This window comes from Vigna radiata, unplaced genomic scaffold (genome assembly GCF_000741045.1).
Source record: "Vigna radiata var. radiata cultivar VC1973A unplaced genomic scaffold, Vradiata_ver6 scaffold_149, whole genome shotgun sequence".
NCBI lineage: Eukaryota > Viridiplantae > Streptophyta > Magnoliopsida > Fabales > Fabaceae > Vigna > Vigna radiata.
In genome coordinates, this window is record NW_014542731.1 from 102,301 (window position 1) to 121,024 (window position 18,724).

The following is an 18,724-nucleotide window of genomic DNA, read 5'->3' on the forward strand; positions in this document are numbered from 1 at the left end:
CTTGAGCCTCATCTCTTGCATGTTTGTTGGAGGTGTCATGCATAGGTCATTAGTGAACGATCTCAACTTCAGTGTCATAATCATGTAATGAAGCATAACTTGGGATTCGAATTCTTGATATTCAATGTAGCTTTGTTGAATCTTTCAATGAAGGTTTTCAATGATTCATCCTTCTCCTACTTGATGTTCAAGAGAGCCAACGATGTGACGTTGTTGCAATAGCTTGTGGCAAACTAGACAGTGAAAGCCTTCGTCAAGGTGTCGAAGCAATCAATAAATTAAGGAGTGAGACTGGTCCACCACTCTAGGGGTCGCCTCTTTGAGAGTTGTGGAAAAGGCCTTGCACATGACAATGTCACTGGTCTTGTATAGGCCGACTTAGGTGACATAAAGAGAGATGTGCTCATTTGGTTCTGTGGTACCATCATAACGATCCAGAGCTAAGGACTTCCAGTGCTTTGGAAGAGGGTTTTTGGTAATATTGTCGATAAACGAATGACGACGCTTCTCACCCACTACCAAAGAGTAGTGAGACTTTGGGATGAGATGGTATTCACCTTCCGCCTCATTCCCGTGGGCAGGGTAGGTACGAGGGGTTTTCAACACTAAGGCTGCATTATGGGCAACCTTCTTCTCTGTTTCCTTCTCGACCATAACATCAACCTCAATCTTTTACCTTAACCTAGCGTTCTCCTCCTTTAAAGTTCCCATCTCTTTAGGATTTCTCTTCTTGAAATCAATATTGCATCCTTGCTTGAGCTTTAAGGATGGTTGTTATGTCAATTGTAGAAGGGCCAACCTATCCAATAACTCTAATCCTAGTAGAAACCATGCTTGTTATACTCTTTTTCTTCAAACAACAAATTCTTCTTGACATAATACTAATCGACCCCACGGTTGGTGCTAGTTGTACTTACAGAGCTAAAGATGCCCTACAAAGAGTCTTTTTCCACTTCACGAACTTCTTGTACTCATTACTTGTCCTATAAACCTCCTTCGTCCTTCTCCTACTTGTTATCTACAAAATAAGTGAATGAAGTGGCTGCAAAATATTCTGTGATGCTCAAGTCAATGCTTTGAGTCAGAGATCTTGGTCAAAGTATGATTAATGTAAAAGTAAAAGTTAAAAGCTCGATTAAAATAATATTAATAGGAGTATTTTATCGACCATGGATTCTTACCTAGATAAGTCTCAATTATGAATTATTAACCCATTAGCTTAGTGACAATTTTAGCTATGATGATTTGTAGCTAATTTTGGCTAAGTTTTGTGATATATTAATGTTCTTGGCACGCTAGGGCAAATGATACCTAATTTTTTTTGTTATGGAAACATGATACTTAACATCCAACTATTGATATTTACTATATAATATATTAAGCTTATTCTTTTGAAATATAGTCTTCACAGATTAATCTTTATAAATGTTAAATAATCGAAATTTAAGTTCTATTTACGAGATACCTAAGTATCTTGTTTATGTTTGGTTAATAATATCTTAAAATTACCATGATTATTACTAGGGATATCATATCAATGAAATTATTGTATATAGTTGAGAACAGGCGCGATGCAAATATTATATTATGCATGATGAAAATACTATATTGTTAACTAACTAGTGTTGATTTTATTTTTGTTAGATTCCACTTTTCAATTATGTTAAATGTGTATTTTCTTTTTAAGTGTACATTATTACACTTTGTTTAAAAGAATTTCTAAGTAAAATATATTTCATGTATATTATGGATAAGTTAATTTGGTATAAAATATGCTGCTTGAGATTTTTCTAAAAAAAATATGCATCTATTTACTATATAAAAATAAGGCGTTTTTCATATTGAAAATAAAAGTAATTAATTTTATGAGAACGTCGCATTCAAATAGCTTGAGACTTCCTATAATCAAATTTTCTATTATTATTTCAGATTTTTTTATTAATTTGAAAAGTTTTACTACATAAAAAAATTGCTTCTCTTTTGTTTTTCTTAAAATAAAAAATTATTTTCTATACCATTTTATGCATTTTTATCCTGTATAGATAAGGTATAAAGGTGTATCTTACAAATCTTTAACGAGAAGATTTTCTAAATCTATTTATTTAGTTTAATTTATACCCATTTCATCAATAAAATAGTTTAATAAATTGTATGTTATTTTTATATTTTCACTTTGTAGCTTTTATTTTTTTTATAAAATTGTAAGAATTAGAAATTAATTGATATACAAAAAAGTATTTCATAAGTTGTATCGATCATAAATACATAAAAATATACGTTAACATAATTTAACTAATTATTATATTCATGTAGATAATTATACTTTAAAATAATATATAAAAACAATGGTAGATTAAAAATATTAACTGTTATAACATATTCTTATTATGGACAAAATATTTTGATAATTATCCACTAAAATAGTCTCTTCCTTTGGTACTCACGTAAGCTAACTGTCCCTAACTCGCAAATAAATTGACCAAAACTTACGGAAAACGTTTTTTTTTTTACAAAAATTATAATTCAAATAAAATGAATTTAAAAAGACGTTTTCGTTTATTGTCAATCAATCCTGTCTCGTGATCCAAAAGAATGTCATTCCCAATAGAGAAATTGGGTTATGCATTAGCTGAACAGTTATTAAGATACTTAATAAAATTTATAAATTTCAAAACGATTTATTTAATTTTAAAATCAAATCTAAAATTCAACAAGTGTAAAAAATAAAAATGGAACTCAAATCTTTCTATTCTCAATTATAATAATTAGTTTTAAATTATAATAATTAGTTTTTATTAACCAATTTTTATATATCAACTTTCCTTTTATTTAGGTTGAGTTTGATTCCTTTAGTCTTTCCAATTAGGTTATCAATTTGTATATTTATACTACTGTAATTTAATTGTAAAATTTATTTCATTCAAATACCTTTTATATAGTATCAGCCTAACATGAACCTCTTCGTTTTTTTTCTTCAAACACATAAGATGCTGCTCCTACCTTTCTTTTTGCCTCCCATAGCCAACTACAACTCTTCATCTATTAGCAACCCTCATGAGTCATCAAAACCCTTCATTTGCATCATCCTCAGCAGTGTCACAAAGCTTCTACCCTCTAATTACCTCACCTTGGAACTTCAAGTTGAAGCTCTTCTTGATGGCTATGATCTTCTCAAATATCCAGATGGATCTTTTCATGTGTCGACGACGATGGTCTCCACCACCGTTGAACCTCCAACTTTGAGTCTTGTTTATCAACCCTGGCATTGACAGGATCGTCTTATATAAGATGCTCTCCTCACCACTCTCATGATCTCTGAACTCTTCTCTAGTGCAACCACCTAAGCAGTTAAAAGAGCGTCTCCACACGGCGTCCAAAGGTACCCAATCCATCACCACCTACATGCATTCTCTGAAGCAAACTGCAGATCTCCTTGCCTCACTTGGCTCTCTTGTCTCTGTTGAAGACATGACTGACCATGTCTTGTGTGGCCTCGACGACGGCTACAAAACTATCATTGGTAGCGTCAATGCAACCATTCTTTTTGATGACCACCTCGAGAAGATGCTCATTCAAGAACTCTCCCTTGCTGTTGTTCAATGATATGACATCCTTGAATGCACAAGCTCGACCCAACCATTATGATACAACTCGATCTGGGTAATTTTCTGCATCATCAACTTCATGCTCTGGCAATCACAAACCGTTTCTTGGTCGCTGTCAGTGGTGCAATGTCAAGGGTCATGTCTTGTCTCAGCGTCAGGTGTCTCGATGCCTCCTTGTTCCTCTTCTAGGTTCATGTCCATAGACGCATCATGTCACCAATGATCTTGCCAATCTCGCGCTTCATCATCCGTATATGGGTCCAGACTCATTGTTTATGGATAACCGTTCAGGTTTAAACACCTCTCATTCTGGAACACTTTTATTTAATGATTTATCCCTCCCACATACTTTGTGCGTTCCTTCCATGCAACAGAAAATCCTCTTTTTCTCTCAACTCACCAAACAAACTAACTTTGTTGTTGTTTTCTTGCCAAACTCTTTTTATGTGAAAAACTTGTCAAACAACCCATAATGGCTCATATGTGGATGGACTCTATCTCTGCCCAGCAAACTCTTCATCCGTCCACTTTATCCACACAGACTCCTCTGCTTTATGGCATCATAGACTTGTGTATCCCTCCTTTTCTATCTTCACATTTATTCAACATCATTTTTCTTTAGATTCAAATAAATACAAACAATCAGATTGCAACTCATGTCAAATTAGCAAAAGTCTACAATAAGAGTGAGGAGACCAAATAAGAGACAAGAACTTAATGGCTACAATACCTTATTTCTCCTTGGTGAGACCTCCCAGAATAAGCTATTGTCGACAAGATCAAATTACACTTCTTTTTCATTGACGCAGAAGGTGGGTCACTTCTATTATCTACATCTTAATATGATACGTTGATTATTAAGAAAATCCTCGAAAGACAACATCAAATGCCATGTCTCTCATTTGGTCCCATTTCTCCTATTTCATATTCCTCCATCACCAATAATTCAAGTAACCAATTCATAGTTTTTGCCCAACCATTTATCTATATATATTAACTTATTCAAGCATTTAGGATCAATACAAACCATTCACATCCGAAAGCATTCCAAATTCTCAAAACTTCTCTTAAAATATGTTCTCAATTCAATACCACAATGGGTTTTCGTTTACCTGTAATCAGAATGGCCTTATTTGCAGCAAATGAAGCATCTTCAAAAGCAATGGATGCACATAAAGGGCCATCTTGTAGTCGATGTTGGAGAAAAAAAATGAAGCGCTTATGTTAAAAAAAAAGTAACACATATAAGACTCTTCAATTTACTGTGATGATTTTTATTAAATCTTTGATGGTCTTTAAATAGGTGGAAATAAAACTTTGAACTAAATGCAAACAATAAAACCTAAAATCACAATATTTACTGACTTAACACAAAAACAATGTATCTCTTTCTTATATCAATCAAATAAAATAATACTGTATTTAAATAAATAAAAAATAAAAAATAAAAACTACTAATTATTATGTATATCAAAATCAAACTAAATATTACTATATTCAAATTAATAAAATAAGACTCAAATAAAATTATTAATAAACTTCTATATTAAAGTTTATCTAACACTTTATGATAGGTGGTCATACTTGAACTATCCTTCATTCCAAGACTTATTATTGAATAAAAGTGAGGAAGAATTTGGATATGATCATCTCATGGTGGCCTCACAATTCCTTTGCAGCGAAGTCAATCGACGATAAAGAGGAAGATACCACCTATGCAGCCAAAATGACAGCAACCAAGGCAACGTGCCGACCACCGCGAGGGCAAAATACTAACATTAGGGGGCAAAGGGATGTAGATTCCGAGGAAGGACTGCGCGGCATAGCTATGCATGTGTCTTACCCTTTTACATAATTATAAAATTTAGATCCTATTAAGCTATTCTTATCTTTTTAAGCAGTGATTGCTGCTGTTAGTCGCGTATATCACTGCATATGTCATATTGTACTTTGCACTTGTTATTAATCAGTTTATCTAATGAAAAAAATGTCACGCTTATGACTATAAGAGTTATACCATACGAGCTAAGTTATCATAACGATCACACAAGGAAGCTAAATACAAAGGTAGTGAGGCAGAGATCTACAGAGGGATAATTGATTTCCATGTGAAAGAACTGTTACTCAGTTTAATAATGCACAACGTATATGATATTTCTAAAGGTTTTTTACAGAAGAGAGATCTTTACATGTTGAGAAGATGCCTATTGTAGAAAATGTCTCCACTATACCTGTGTTAGTCTCGTAAAGTGAGAAATTTATCATCCATTCGAGAGAAAGGTGCAGATTGAAACTGAAACAGAAAATACGGACGAGCTGCTTCAGGAATTGAATTCAAGCAATATAAACAAATGAATTATATATACAATTTGATTTTGTTACTCTGTCTCTTATCCCTCTTAAAAAGCTAAGAAGATGCCTATTGTACAAAATTTCTCCACCAATCTAGTTAGTTTCCTAAAGTGAGATATATTGTCAATTCAAGCAAGAAACTATTCGTTGGAAGACATTTTCACTGCAAGGAATTGTAAGGCCACCCATAGGATGATTGTATCCAAACTCTTCTTCAACTTGACTCAACAAGCCTTGAAATGAAGATTGGTTCAAGTATGATATGGGAATCACAAACCGCTTTTGTTTCTCTCCAACATACACTGCAAGGTAGCCCTTTGGGACTGCTACAGATTTTGAAGCTGTGAATGATGCTCGTCGAATAACAGGTAAACGGAAACCCATTTTTTTGTGATTAAAAGAAGAAATTAGAACAATCTCAAAATTTGAAACAAAATCTAATAAGCGTTGAAACTTGAGGATTGCAATGGCATATAGTGTATATATATAGTTTTCAAGATTCTGTGGGAAGGAAACGCAAATCCCTTAGAAGATTATAATTAGTGTTAAAGGATGGAGGGTCTTCACATGAGATATCACATGGTGTTGTCTTGAGTGCCTCTATGAAGGATAATGATGAATGGACGTGTGAAACCCTACTATATCTAACAATTACCAACATAAAGCTACATATGTAACTAAAAGAGACGTGCCTAAGTGAATCCTAACTGTTCATTCATTAATTGGTATTCCCTTATTTTATAGACATGTTGTAAACATGTTTTCTCACATTATGTTGGATTACAGCTGGAATGTATTTTGTGGGTGATGAATAAAGCAAGGGATAAAGAAATTTCATAGATCATTATGTTTCTACGGTCTGAGGAATGCATCTGTTATATTTTAAGCAGAATCAGAGGAGAAAGTCTTCCACGGTAATACCGCATGCCCTTGTCTCTCTGTTGGCCCCACGATTCTTTAGTAACAGTTCTTTCACCTCTCTGATTCATGTAGGCTACCATCTCTTACAAATAATTTCTTTTATATATATATATATATTCGCCGACGCAAGCATTTGAGACAACCAAAATCATTGATATCATAAAACATTTGTAGTTGAAACACTTAGAGGCTTGTTCACAGGTCTTTTCACAAACACAAACAACAACTATGGGTTTTCCTTTACCTGGAATCAGAAAGACACCGTTTGTTTAAAAACGAACTTCTTTAAAAGCTGTGGATGTGCAATCCTAAGGTTGTTTTTATTAAGACTGAACCAGTTTAAAATTAATTGTCTGTTGCTAGAGGAAGGTATGGGTTATTAAAGGGATTAGGAAGCAGGGAGAGTGAGTTTAAGGTTGGAAAAATATTGTATTAAGAGATTTTATCAATTTGATTTCCTAGAATTTAACCTCTTGGTACAATTTGTAGTTGATAAAAAGTGAACTTTGAGCCTAACAAAACCGACTTGTAAAGCGAAGTTTGTACTCACATATATTCTCTAAATTGGTCTTATTACGTGAGACTTTCAACCCACTTTCCTCATGTCAAGGTACATACATTTTGTGTATAGCACAATGAATGGTCCAATAGTATGTGGAATAATATATTCAACAAACTCTACTGTCAAAATAGATTAGAACCCGTGAGCAAACCTGACTCACCATTGAATCGGGTTGGGTTGAAAAAAATTTGAAATTTCAATACGGGCCAATTTTGAACTCAGCTCACTAAGAACCCAGCTCATCTGAGTTGAACCTATGGTGGGCCAAGTTGACTCACCAGTCCACCTAGTTTTTTGTAATAAGTACTTTTTGTTGGGTTAGTCATTTAAAAAACATTATAATTAAGTGAGCCAACTCGTTGTGGGCCGGACTGAGTGTCCTGTTTTGACAACACTATAACAAACAACAAATTTCGTTAGGATAAACTTTAATAATGACTCTGATACCATGTTAAAAAGTGGATTTTAAGCGTAACTCATCCTCACAAAACCGACTTGTAAAATGAGATTTACACTCACTAATTATATACTTTAAATTAGTTTTATATCTTTAGTCGACATGAGACTTCCAACCATACCTTTTATGAAATTACATTGTTTGCTGAAAAAGAAATTGTAGCTACTTGGAGAGAGGAATATCAACTTTAGAGCATGGCATGTAATGTAGTTTTACAAAAGCTTCAAGTAGAGATATGTTTAGGTTTATTGATCTTTGTTGTATGGTTGTATTGGGTCATTGTGCAAAGGATGTGAATTTTAATCCTAGTGAACAAAGGTAGAGAGGAACAACACATTTTTCATACGTTTCACTAGCCAATCTCAAAGATTTGTTCCCATAATTGTCACATCCATCATGGATTGAACATCGAAGGTAATTACCCTTACAAAGTGTCAAAAAAATACAATGCAAAGGAAGCCATTTTAGGAAGTAGGTAGAAGCTAATTACCCTTACATCAAATTATAATATATAGATACTACAATAAATTCAACCAACTTCCTTAAGATAGATTTTGATCATGTCATATTAACCTAAAAAAAAACTTATAAAGTAAGTTTTGTATTACTTTTATATTTGGCCGTATCACTTTTATATACTATTTTCCTTTATATCTTTCCTATAGGTCGTGCATATCAGTGTATCCCTTGTGTGAACTGATCATTGTACAATATTACACTTGTTAACAATTACTTACTTAATTTAGTCAAATGGGTATGAATTATGAGTTATACATTACATGCTAAAGGTATCAGAACCATACATCATTCCCAATACAGATATTCAGCTATGCATTAGCAGTATTATGCATGCACATGAAACGATAAAATTTCCAAAACTTTAGAAAAGTTAGCCATGGTTATGAATTATGTATTATGCAATACAAGCTAAAGGTATCAAAATCATAAATGAATAGAAGAGAAAAGTAGTAAGGCACAAATGTTGGAGAGAGAAAAAATTGAATTGTATGAAACAAGTCTAAATCATTACAATGAGCAGAAGATTTGTGTGTATGCTCTAAGGAATATGAATTTGTGATTTGAATGGTCTTTCCCCTCTCGATCTAGAGAAGGGAGATCTCTACAAGTTGAGAAGACGTCTATTGTACAAAGTGTCTCCATTAATCTATGTTAGCGTCCAAAAGCATACTACTATTTGTCAACTGAAGCAACATGTTATACTTAGAAAGACATCTTCACTGCAAGGAATTGTGAGGCCACCAATGGGATGATCATATCCAAACTCTTCCGCTGCTTGATTCAACAAGTCCTGAAATGAAGGTTGATTCAAGTATGAAACGGGGATTACAAACCGCTTCATTTTCTCTCCGACGTAGACTGCAAGATAACCCTTGGGCATATCCCCTGCTTTTGTAGATGCTTGATTTGCTGCAAACAACGCCTTTCGGATACCATGTAAACGAAAACCCATTGTGATGATTTGGGATGTGAATGGTTTACTAAAAGTCTTGGGAATAAGTTCTTGAGTGTTGAATGCTCTAGGATGTGAATGATTTGTGTTGACCGAAAATGGTTAGCCATGAATATATATAGAGAAACGGATAGATAAGAAACCGTTGGCTGCATGAATTATTGAAGGAGGGCTATTCAATTCAATAGGGCTAAGTCGACCAAGTGAAAGACATGGCCACTTGGTGTTGTCTTTATAATTTTCTCAAGAATGAATCTAACATGTTATAGTGAGGCCGCATGATTGTTATTGATGTTGCTTCTATTTTTAAGTCCACACACTTATTCAGAGCTTTTAATATGGTTGCTACCTATCATATGATATTATTTGATGATACATCAGAAATATATATTGATGAATAGAACTGTCATCTCAAACATTTGAAAGTATGAAAGCTTTATCGCAATGCATGGACAAACATGAGGTTATATCAGGTGGGTAATTTGTCGATCATTATTGAGGTAGGTGAGCTATGCACTTCCATTGAGTTTTCTAATCCTTAAAACGAGCCATACCATATGTTGATAATGAAAGTCCTCAAAGACAACACCACATGCCATGTCTCTTATTTGGTCCCATGTCCCTCCTTCACCAATAATTCAAGTAACCAATTCATAGTTTTTTCATAACGTTTTATCTATATATATTCACTTATTAGGATCAACACAAATCATTCATATCTGAAAGCATTCAAAATTTTAGAGATTTCTTTTGAAACAGTTATCTTCTCAAATCAATACAGCAATGGGTTTCCGTTTACCTATTATCAAAAAGGCCTTATTTGCAGCAAATCAAGCATCTTCGAAAGCAGTGGATGCACAAAAGGGCCATCTTGCAGTCTATGTCGGAGAGAAAATGAAGCGTTTCGTGATCCCTGTGTCATACCTGAATCAACCATCGTTCCAAGACTTGTTGAGTAAAGCTGAGGAAGAGTTTGGATATGATCATCCAATGGGTGGCCTCACAATTCCTTGCAGTGAAGATGTCTTCTTAAGTATAACTTCTTGCTTGAATTGACCTTAAATCTCACTTTAATCGACTGACATAGATTAGTAGAGGCATTTTTCACAATACGCATCTGCTGAGCTTGTAAACATCTACTTTATCTAGAAAGAGTTCAAAGAAAAGTAGTGACAAAATCAGTGTATATAATATTTTTGTTTAACTAAATTGAATTCAACTACTCAAGCAGTTCCTTCGCAGTTTCCTGTTTAATCCAAATCTTCACTTCTTTCTATGGTTATGGTTGAATTCTATTTAAAAGCAAGACTTAGTTCTTATAAGAATTCATTATATTCCAAAAAAGTAATATTTTTTTCAAGTATACATTTGATTTTGTGAATTTTATGACAAATAAATTGTGAAGAAACAAATGAAAAAGCATGGCACGAGGTACTTCGTGTTAAAAATAAAGGTGTGCTTTACATCAGCATTTCTTTTCTTTTATGAATGGCTGGCCTGCTGTTACGAAAGCTTTCAATTATATCATTCACGAATGGTATGTCTCATTGTAATTCGTCTTCAGAAACTACGATCTTACAATCCAAGAAGCTTAGGATTAAAGTTACTAGACCAATAAAACAAGTGTCTCGGAGAAAAACAGTTGCTTTGTTCGTATAAAAAATTGTGACTGACTAAAATCTATATCATTAATTGCTGCCCTATTTAAATTTAATAAAGAAAAATAATTCGGAAAGTACAAAATAATTGGTCGTTAATATAAGAATTAATATTTTCTGTTCAGTAAAACTGTGAGGATTAGAGTTCGAAAATTATACATACAGTACCCCCATATTTTTCTGATATCTTGTTCTATTTGTGAACTTTGGTGCAATGACATACTAATAATAATTCCATAACCTTTTGCCCAAGGAACAACTAATAATCCATGTGATGGTGTTGTTATATTAGCCATTGCTTGATAATGTGACATGACTGTTTATAAACAGCCATGTGATATCTCGTGCCTGTCCTCAATCCTCTTTAACAGTGACTAATTTTATGTCGAAATTTGGTAGTGTCTTAAAAGCTGTATAAACACACACTACCCCTTGTCTTCACAAACAACACCACTAAAAATGGGTTTTCATTTCGCTGCTATTCAACGGGCATCATTAACAGCTAGCCAAGCAACATCAAAATCAGTAAAGTCCCAAACAAAGGGTTGTCTTCGAGAGTATGTTGGAGAGAATCAAAAGCGATTTGTGATTCCCATGTCATACCTTAATCAACCTTCATTCCAAGATCATTCCAAGACTTGTTGTGTCAAGCTGAAGAAGTGTTTGGATAAGATCATCCCATGGGTAGCCTCTCATCTCCTTGCAAGAAAGATGTTTTCCAACATATGACTTTCAATTTCCATAGAAAACAAATCTTACACTGTTTATCAGACTAACATTGATTAATACTCATTTTATTCTACAGGAAACTTCTCGATTGGCTTGTAAAGATTACTTGCTAGTATTTAGAGGTTGTGAAAGAAATAATAGATAGGGTCGAGAAAATATAGAGATAGTGAAGTGTAGAGAAAATGTGGAGATAATAGAATGTGGAAGTAATAGTTCGAAGAAATATTGTAGTTATTTTTAGTTGTGGTAGATGTTGTCTTGCATCAAATGGTAAAATACATGGATATTTATAGACCCATAGATTATTCTAGAACATATTAGCCACAACTTATGTGGAATGTTCTAGATTTTTACCTATGTAGAATGCTCTTGATTTTCTTTTTCCTATCTTAGGCTTTTCTACAATATTTTACAATTTGTATTACATTTCAATTATTTTATCTTAGGAGTTTCTACATTCTTCTAGAATTTTCATTACACTTTAATACTCCTCCTTAATGCAAATTCGGTAACTCCAAACATAACGCACAATAGTTCAAATCTTGGTCTTGGTAATGCCTTTGTAAAAATATCTACAATTTGGTCTTCTGCTAGGCAATACTTGAGTCGAATTTTTTTAGTTGTCTCTTCATCTCGAAGGAAGTGATATTTAATGGCTACGTATTTTGTTCTTTGATGATGGATTGGATTTTTTGCTATTGCTATTGTCGATTTGTTGTCGCAATAGATAATAGTTTATCCATCTTGTGGTTCACCCATTTCTTCAAGTATTCTTCGTAGCCATATTACTTGACTTGTGGTTTTAACAATTGCTACATACGCTGCTTCTACTGTTGATTGTGCCACGATTGCTTGCTTCTTTGATGCCTAAGATAAAATAAATGTTCCTAGTGAGAAAGTGTATCATGACGTACTCGTCATGTCGTCCATTGATCCTGCCCAATCAATATCTATATAGAAAATCATCGTTGAATTAGTCATGGTTTTGTACCATATACCAAACTCCTTTGTGTCTTGTATATATCTTAAAAATTTTTTCCTACTCCATAGTGAATCTGACTTGGCTTTTGCATGAATGTTGATAGAAGACTTGTAATAGACATAATGTCTGGTCGTGTGGCTGTTAGGAGACTTCCAATTAAACTCTTGTAGCATGATATATCTATCTGTCGCCTGTGTTCCATCATCTTTTTGTAGCTTCTCATTTACCACCAAGGGAGTAACGACAAAGTTACAATTATTCATCTTGAACTTCTTTAGTAGAGCTTCAATATATTTCTTTTGAGAGATAAATATACTTTCTTTTTGTTGTTTCACCTCTATATAAGGAGATAACTCATCAAGCCAAGGTATGACATTTCAAATGTCATCATTATGTCTTCTTTAAATTATTTCATCATCTCCATATTGTTTCTTGTATGGATAAGATCATCAACATATAAAGAGACAATGAGACGGTACTGACCTTATGCCTTAATATATAGTATTGGCTCACTTTTGCTCCTCTTGAATCCTTGATCGATGAAGTATTGATCAATCTTTCTATACCATGCTCGAGGAGCTTGCTTCAGGCCATATAATGCTTTTTTAAGTCTTAGTACTTTGTCTTCGTTGCCTTTGTTGATGAAGCCCTGTGTTGTTCAACATAAATCTCTTCTTTGAGCACCTGATTTAGAAAGACTGACTTGACATCCAATTGATAGATGTTCCATCCTTTATGTGCTGCAAGAGCTATTAAAGATCTAATAGTATCTAAGCGAGTAATTAGAGCAAATGTTTTTATTTGGTTTTTTTAAGTACTGGTATACTTCACATTTGGGCAATTACATTTTTGTAATAATATTGCAAAAGGCAAAGTTTCACGCTTGTGGTAGTTCAAGGTGGTTGGAGAGGAATTCTTATCTTTCAATAGTTTTGATTTTCCTTTCTTACTCTAATGTCTTATTTTCTAGTTTTGGTTGTTTGTCTCTTTGTTGGTGTTTTAGGTTCCCTTTAATAAGGAAAATGGTCAAATAGTTACAATCCCACTTTTCTAAAGTCAAGAAAACATTGTCTACCTCACTACATTGAATACTATATATTTCATCTAGTACCATTTTTAGATTATGTTAGAACCAATGCAAAGGAAGAAGATTGATCACAATGGTCTAAAAGTTGAGCTTCTTGAACAAATGTTAGGACAAGATTGTTTAGAGAATAGACCCTCAAAAGGTACCACACCACTTTTTATACCAATTTTGGATGCAACCAATATAAAAAAGCATTGTAATTTGTTACATTTGTGCGATTGCGTCATATTTACGATACTGTCATCGTATCACTTTCTATACTTGGTGGATTTTGAACTGATATAAAATGTTTTATAAAAGGCCTAGCGGTGACATGATTGTTTTAAACATCGATGCATGTTGTCACGCCCCATTTATTTCCCTCTTTAGTGGAGGACAGGTGGCATGCTTCTTGAGTTTCCCCATGTGAGTGGAAGACAAGATGACAGCTGCAATTAATTCCCTGCCCTCGATGAACGTGTGGTAGTAGAGGGAATGAGACCTTCTAGATAGTGGAAGACATGTGGCACGCAGGGAGTGGACCGAGCGTCCTTTTTGGAGGCCATATTTAAAGTTGGTTTTGAAAATTAGCACCACTTTTCTGTATGCCCACTTCGTCTTCTACCTCCTGAAACCACCATTTTCTCCTCCTTCTCTCTAGAAACCACCAACTTCTCTCTAAAATTCTGACCACCTCCTTTACTCCGATCACCTTACTCCTTTTAGATTAAATCTTCTCGACGTCAAGACCTTCCAATTGCAGCAATCAGAATCTGGTTTAGAGCACATTGGACTCTTGAAGCCTTAGGAGTGACTACTTAAAGACTTAGAAGAAACTAGCTGGAATTAGAGGTAAGGGAAGCTTATAAATTTAGTTATGATCATTTTTGAATGCATGATGGATTAAGTATATGATTGCTGATTTTATGATTGAAATTGAATATGGAAGTATGATTTTGTTGTTTGAATAATGCATGTCTAATTTTGGTATGAAATGTTATATAAGGTTATGTAACTTAGTGAAATTTTGAATCTGTAGCCGAGGGTCATCAGGACCGTTCGGTTTCCCCTAAAACGATCGGTCTGGATTGTATTCCCTCTGTAGGAATCGGTTGAAGACCGACTGGTCTTGTATAATTGATGATTGAAATTCAAATACCTTGCTTAGATATTCATTCAGATTAAATTACTTACTTAAGAGCGTTCAGTCCTAGACGTACTCGGTCATAGACTGAGTACTCGATCTCATATTAATTGTCATTTATTAGAATAGCGTTCGGTCTTACACATATGATATTCATTGATGAGTACTTGGTCTTGAAGAGTGCTCGGTCTTGAGAAGTGCTCAGTCATAGACACTAGCACTCTGGTCTTTGTAGTTCTCAGTTTTACATTAATAATAATTCATTGGAAAAGTGCTCGGTCTTATACTGACACATGATTTCCCAGAAGAGTTTTCGGTCTTGTACTGACACTCGGTTTATTGAAGAGAACTCCTGTATTCTAAGGCATTTGGCTCAAAGTGTAAAGCGTTCGGTATTTCTTAAAAGTTAACTAGTCGATGACCATTTGTTCTTCTCATGTATTAGTTATATTCCTTGGTTTAATAGTGCTCGGTTTCCTTCTTTGCCTGACCGTTCGGTCAGCTACTAGAACCCCTTTTTATATTCGGTCTCCTTATCTGTCTCTGACCGTTCGGTCATTTTGTTACAATATTATCTAGAAGTGAAATAAGTGTTTTCTGAATAAGATAATTGGATTTGGATGTCATGAAACGAGAATGATGAAGTTTATTATGATTATATAAGAGTATTCCAAGGAGGAATATGTCATGATTTGGAAATTGATTGGTAAAGTATGACTATAGTCAGACTCAGGTTCCGTTCTATCCTGATATTCCATGATTACGCTTTCTCATGTAGAGAAGGGTAACTCATGCATGGGAATGGCAGGAGGTCCTTTAGCCTCAGGGTATTTCTATACCGAGGTGGTTCCACTAGACTAACCTCGGGTGGCGGTCTGTTGAATGTATCCCAGCCAGGTCCACCCGGGTGCAAAGAGCGGCAAGCTACATGGTTCATACCGTCCGGACAGTGTCAAAAGTGGTCGGTCAAGTGGATGTTTACCGTTCGATTTTTAAATGATATACTTGGATTATAATAGCATGCTTGATATTCTTGATGTATGTGGATCGTTTGTATGTCTTAAATGTATGTGAAAATGATTAATTAAATTTACATAAGCTTACCCTTATTTCCTGTCTTGTCCATGTGTCGTTCGGTCTTAACCGTTCGGTTATTCTCTTCACTGCAATGATCATCCCTTTGGGTGTGAGTAGTGGGCGACTTTGAAGATTCCTTGGAAGAGGCCTCGCAGACTGTCCAGCCTGAAGAGAGTGTAGGACCGTCTGGTCAGTAGGCGTAGTTAGCTTTACTGCTTTTATGTATATATCACCGTTCGGTTTAATTAATTTTTGTAAAACCGTTCGGTCTAGATCCCCTTTGTATTTACTGTTCGGTCATGAACTGTATCAAGACCGTTCGGTCTAATTCTGTAAATTGTAAACAAATTTATATGTTCTTGTACAACTTTAATTCTCTATGCTATTTCATATCTTCCTTATCCACCTTTGTGCCTACTTCTCACTGTTCTTTATTATTAGGTTTAAACCCTTTTTTGGTCCTTAAGTTAAGTTCTGATGTTCAGTTTAGTCTCTGCTCTTAAAAATGTCAACCTTTAATCCCTATGATATGAAAAATGTATCAAATCAGTCCTATTCATTCTGAATTAATACATTTTTCATATCATAACGACTAAAGGTTGAAATTTTTAAAAGCGGGAACTAAACTGAACATCAGAACTTAACTTAGGGACCAAAAAAAGGTTTAAACCTTATTATTATTCATACTAACTCCTTAGATAAATTATAGCTTTTGTTATACATTTATTGGGATGTTACACATGTTTATCTTTCAATTATAATCATTAAATTATCTTAATATTTTTATTTATATTTTATTCAAAATATATATTTATTGTTAGTACCTGAAATTACATTTAAATAAAGATAAAATATTATATTAGAAATAAAATATATGAATGTAAATTCGTACAGTAATATTCTTTATCACAATATTTATCTTTGTTACATTTTAATGAAATAAAAATGATAAAATTTGAAACTAATTTTATTGTCCTTTTGTTTTGAAAATACATGTGTGTGGTAACTTGGAATGACTATATATACAATTTTATAACATTTTGATATGCTTTAGAAATACGGATGCACATGAAACAACAAAATTTGAAACCTGGACATATATAATTCCAAAAATTTGTGACACACGCAAGGCATTTCATCGAAAACTACTCTGCCACCGTTTGCCATGTCAGTGTAGGTTACTGTTTTGACAAATAATTTGTCCGGATGCATACGATTGGACGACGAGTCGAACAAAACTTCCTCAGACGTACGTTATGTGCTCTTCGAGTTTGGGTTGAAAAGAAGCAAATTAATTTACCTTTCAACATTATCTTTGCTATAAATACCATAAATAATCATACCCACTTGCAAAACACATCTTTCAAACATTTCATAACCAGCCTGAAGTAGTTAGTTATTCCAATTATCTGTCACATACATTAGCGACCATGGTTGCAAAAAATCAGTTCTATCATATTTCACTGGCATTGGTTTTCTGCATGGGATTCTTGGCTTTTCAAGTTTCATGTCGCATCTTCCAAGATGCCACCATGTATGAGAGGCATGAGGAATGGATGGCTCGTTACGGAAAATGGTACAAGGATCCTCAAGAAAGAGAAAAGCGTTTCGGGATATTCAAGGAAAATGTGAATTACATTGAAGCCTTCAACCGTGCTGCCAATAAACCTTACAAGTTAGCCATTAATCAATTTGCAGACCTCACCAACAAGGAGTTCATAGCAGCAAGAAATAGATTCAAGGGGCACATGTGTTCCTCAATCATAAGGACAACCTCTTTTAAGTACGAAAATGTGACGTCAGTACCATCGACAGTGGATTGGAGACAAAAGGGTGCGGTGACACCAGTGAAGGACCAAGGCCAATGTGGATGTTGCTGGGCGTTTTCTGCTGTTGCATCAGCAGAAGGAATTCATCAATTGAGCACCGGAAAATTGATTTCTTTGTCTGAACAAGAACTTGTTGATTGTGACACAAAGGGTGTGGATCAAGGTTGTGAAGGTGGTCTTATGGATGATGCTTTCAAATTCATCATCAAAAATCAAGGACTCAACACTGAAGCCAATTACCCTTTCAAGGGTGTTGACGGAACCTGCAATGCAAAGGCAGCATCTAGTCATGCAGCTACCATTAGTGGCTTCGAGGATGTCCCAGCAAATAATGAGAAGGCACTGCAAAAAGCTGTAGCGAATCAACCAGTTTCTGTTGCAATTGATGCTAGTGGCTCTGACTTTCAATTTTATAAGAGTGGTGTCTTCACTGGTTCATGTGGAACTGAGTTGGACCACGGTGTGACTGCTGTGGGATATGGTGTCAGCAACGATGGAACTGAGTATTGGTTGGTTAAGAACTCATGGGGAACTGAGTGGGGTGAAGAAGGCTACATTAGAATGCAAAGGGGTGTAGATTCCGAGGAAGGGTTGTGCGGCATTGCTATGCAAGCATCTTACCCTACTGCATAGTTATAAAATTAGAACCCTGTTATTTTCAATTCTACGTATCTTTTCAAGCATTTAAATCGGTGCTGTTGGTCGTGTGCTGTACATGCAATATTGTACTTTGTCCTTGTTATTAATCAATTTATCCAATGAAAAAGGAGTCATCGTTGACTTAAGAGTTATACTATACAAGATAAATTATCAAAACCATCACACAAAGAAGCTAAATGGAAAAGTTCCAAGGTAATCTTCAAATTATTCA

At 34.5% G+C, this 18,724-nt stretch overlaps 2 protein-coding genes across 2 annotated transcripts; both read left to right on the forward strand.

The window, feature by feature from the left end:
- Positions 1–10,085: 10,085 nt before the first annotated feature.
- On the forward strand, positions 10,086–10,622 carry LOC106780620 (auxin-induced protein 15A). The gene has a single exon (XM_014668914.2). The coding sequence runs from the start codon at positions 10,152–10,154 to the stop codon at positions 10,422–10,424; it is 273 nt and encodes a 90-aa protein (XP_014524400.1). The 5' UTR covers positions 10,086–10,151; the 3' UTR covers positions 10,425–10,622.
- A 6,832-nt stretch (positions 10,623–17,454) lies between these two features.
- Positions 17,455–18,588, forward strand: LOC106780628 (senescence-specific cysteine protease SAG39-like). Its single transcript, XM_014668923.2, has one exon. The coding sequence runs from the start codon at positions 17,455–17,457 to the stop codon at positions 18,484–18,486; it is 1,032 nt and encodes a 343-aa protein (XP_014524409.1). The 3' UTR covers positions 18,487–18,588.
- Positions 18,589–18,724: the final 136 nt, after the last annotated feature.

What these genes read in the sequence shown, in the direction of transcription:
- LOC106780620 (XM_014668914.2), top strand. Translation starts at nt 10,152, where the DNA reads ATGGGTTTCCGTTTACCTATTATCAAAAAGGCCTTATTTGCAGCAAAT.
- LOC106780628 (XM_014668923.2), top strand. Translation starts at nt 17,455, where the DNA reads ATGGTTGCAAAAAATCAGTTCTATCATATTTCACTGGCATTGGTTTTC.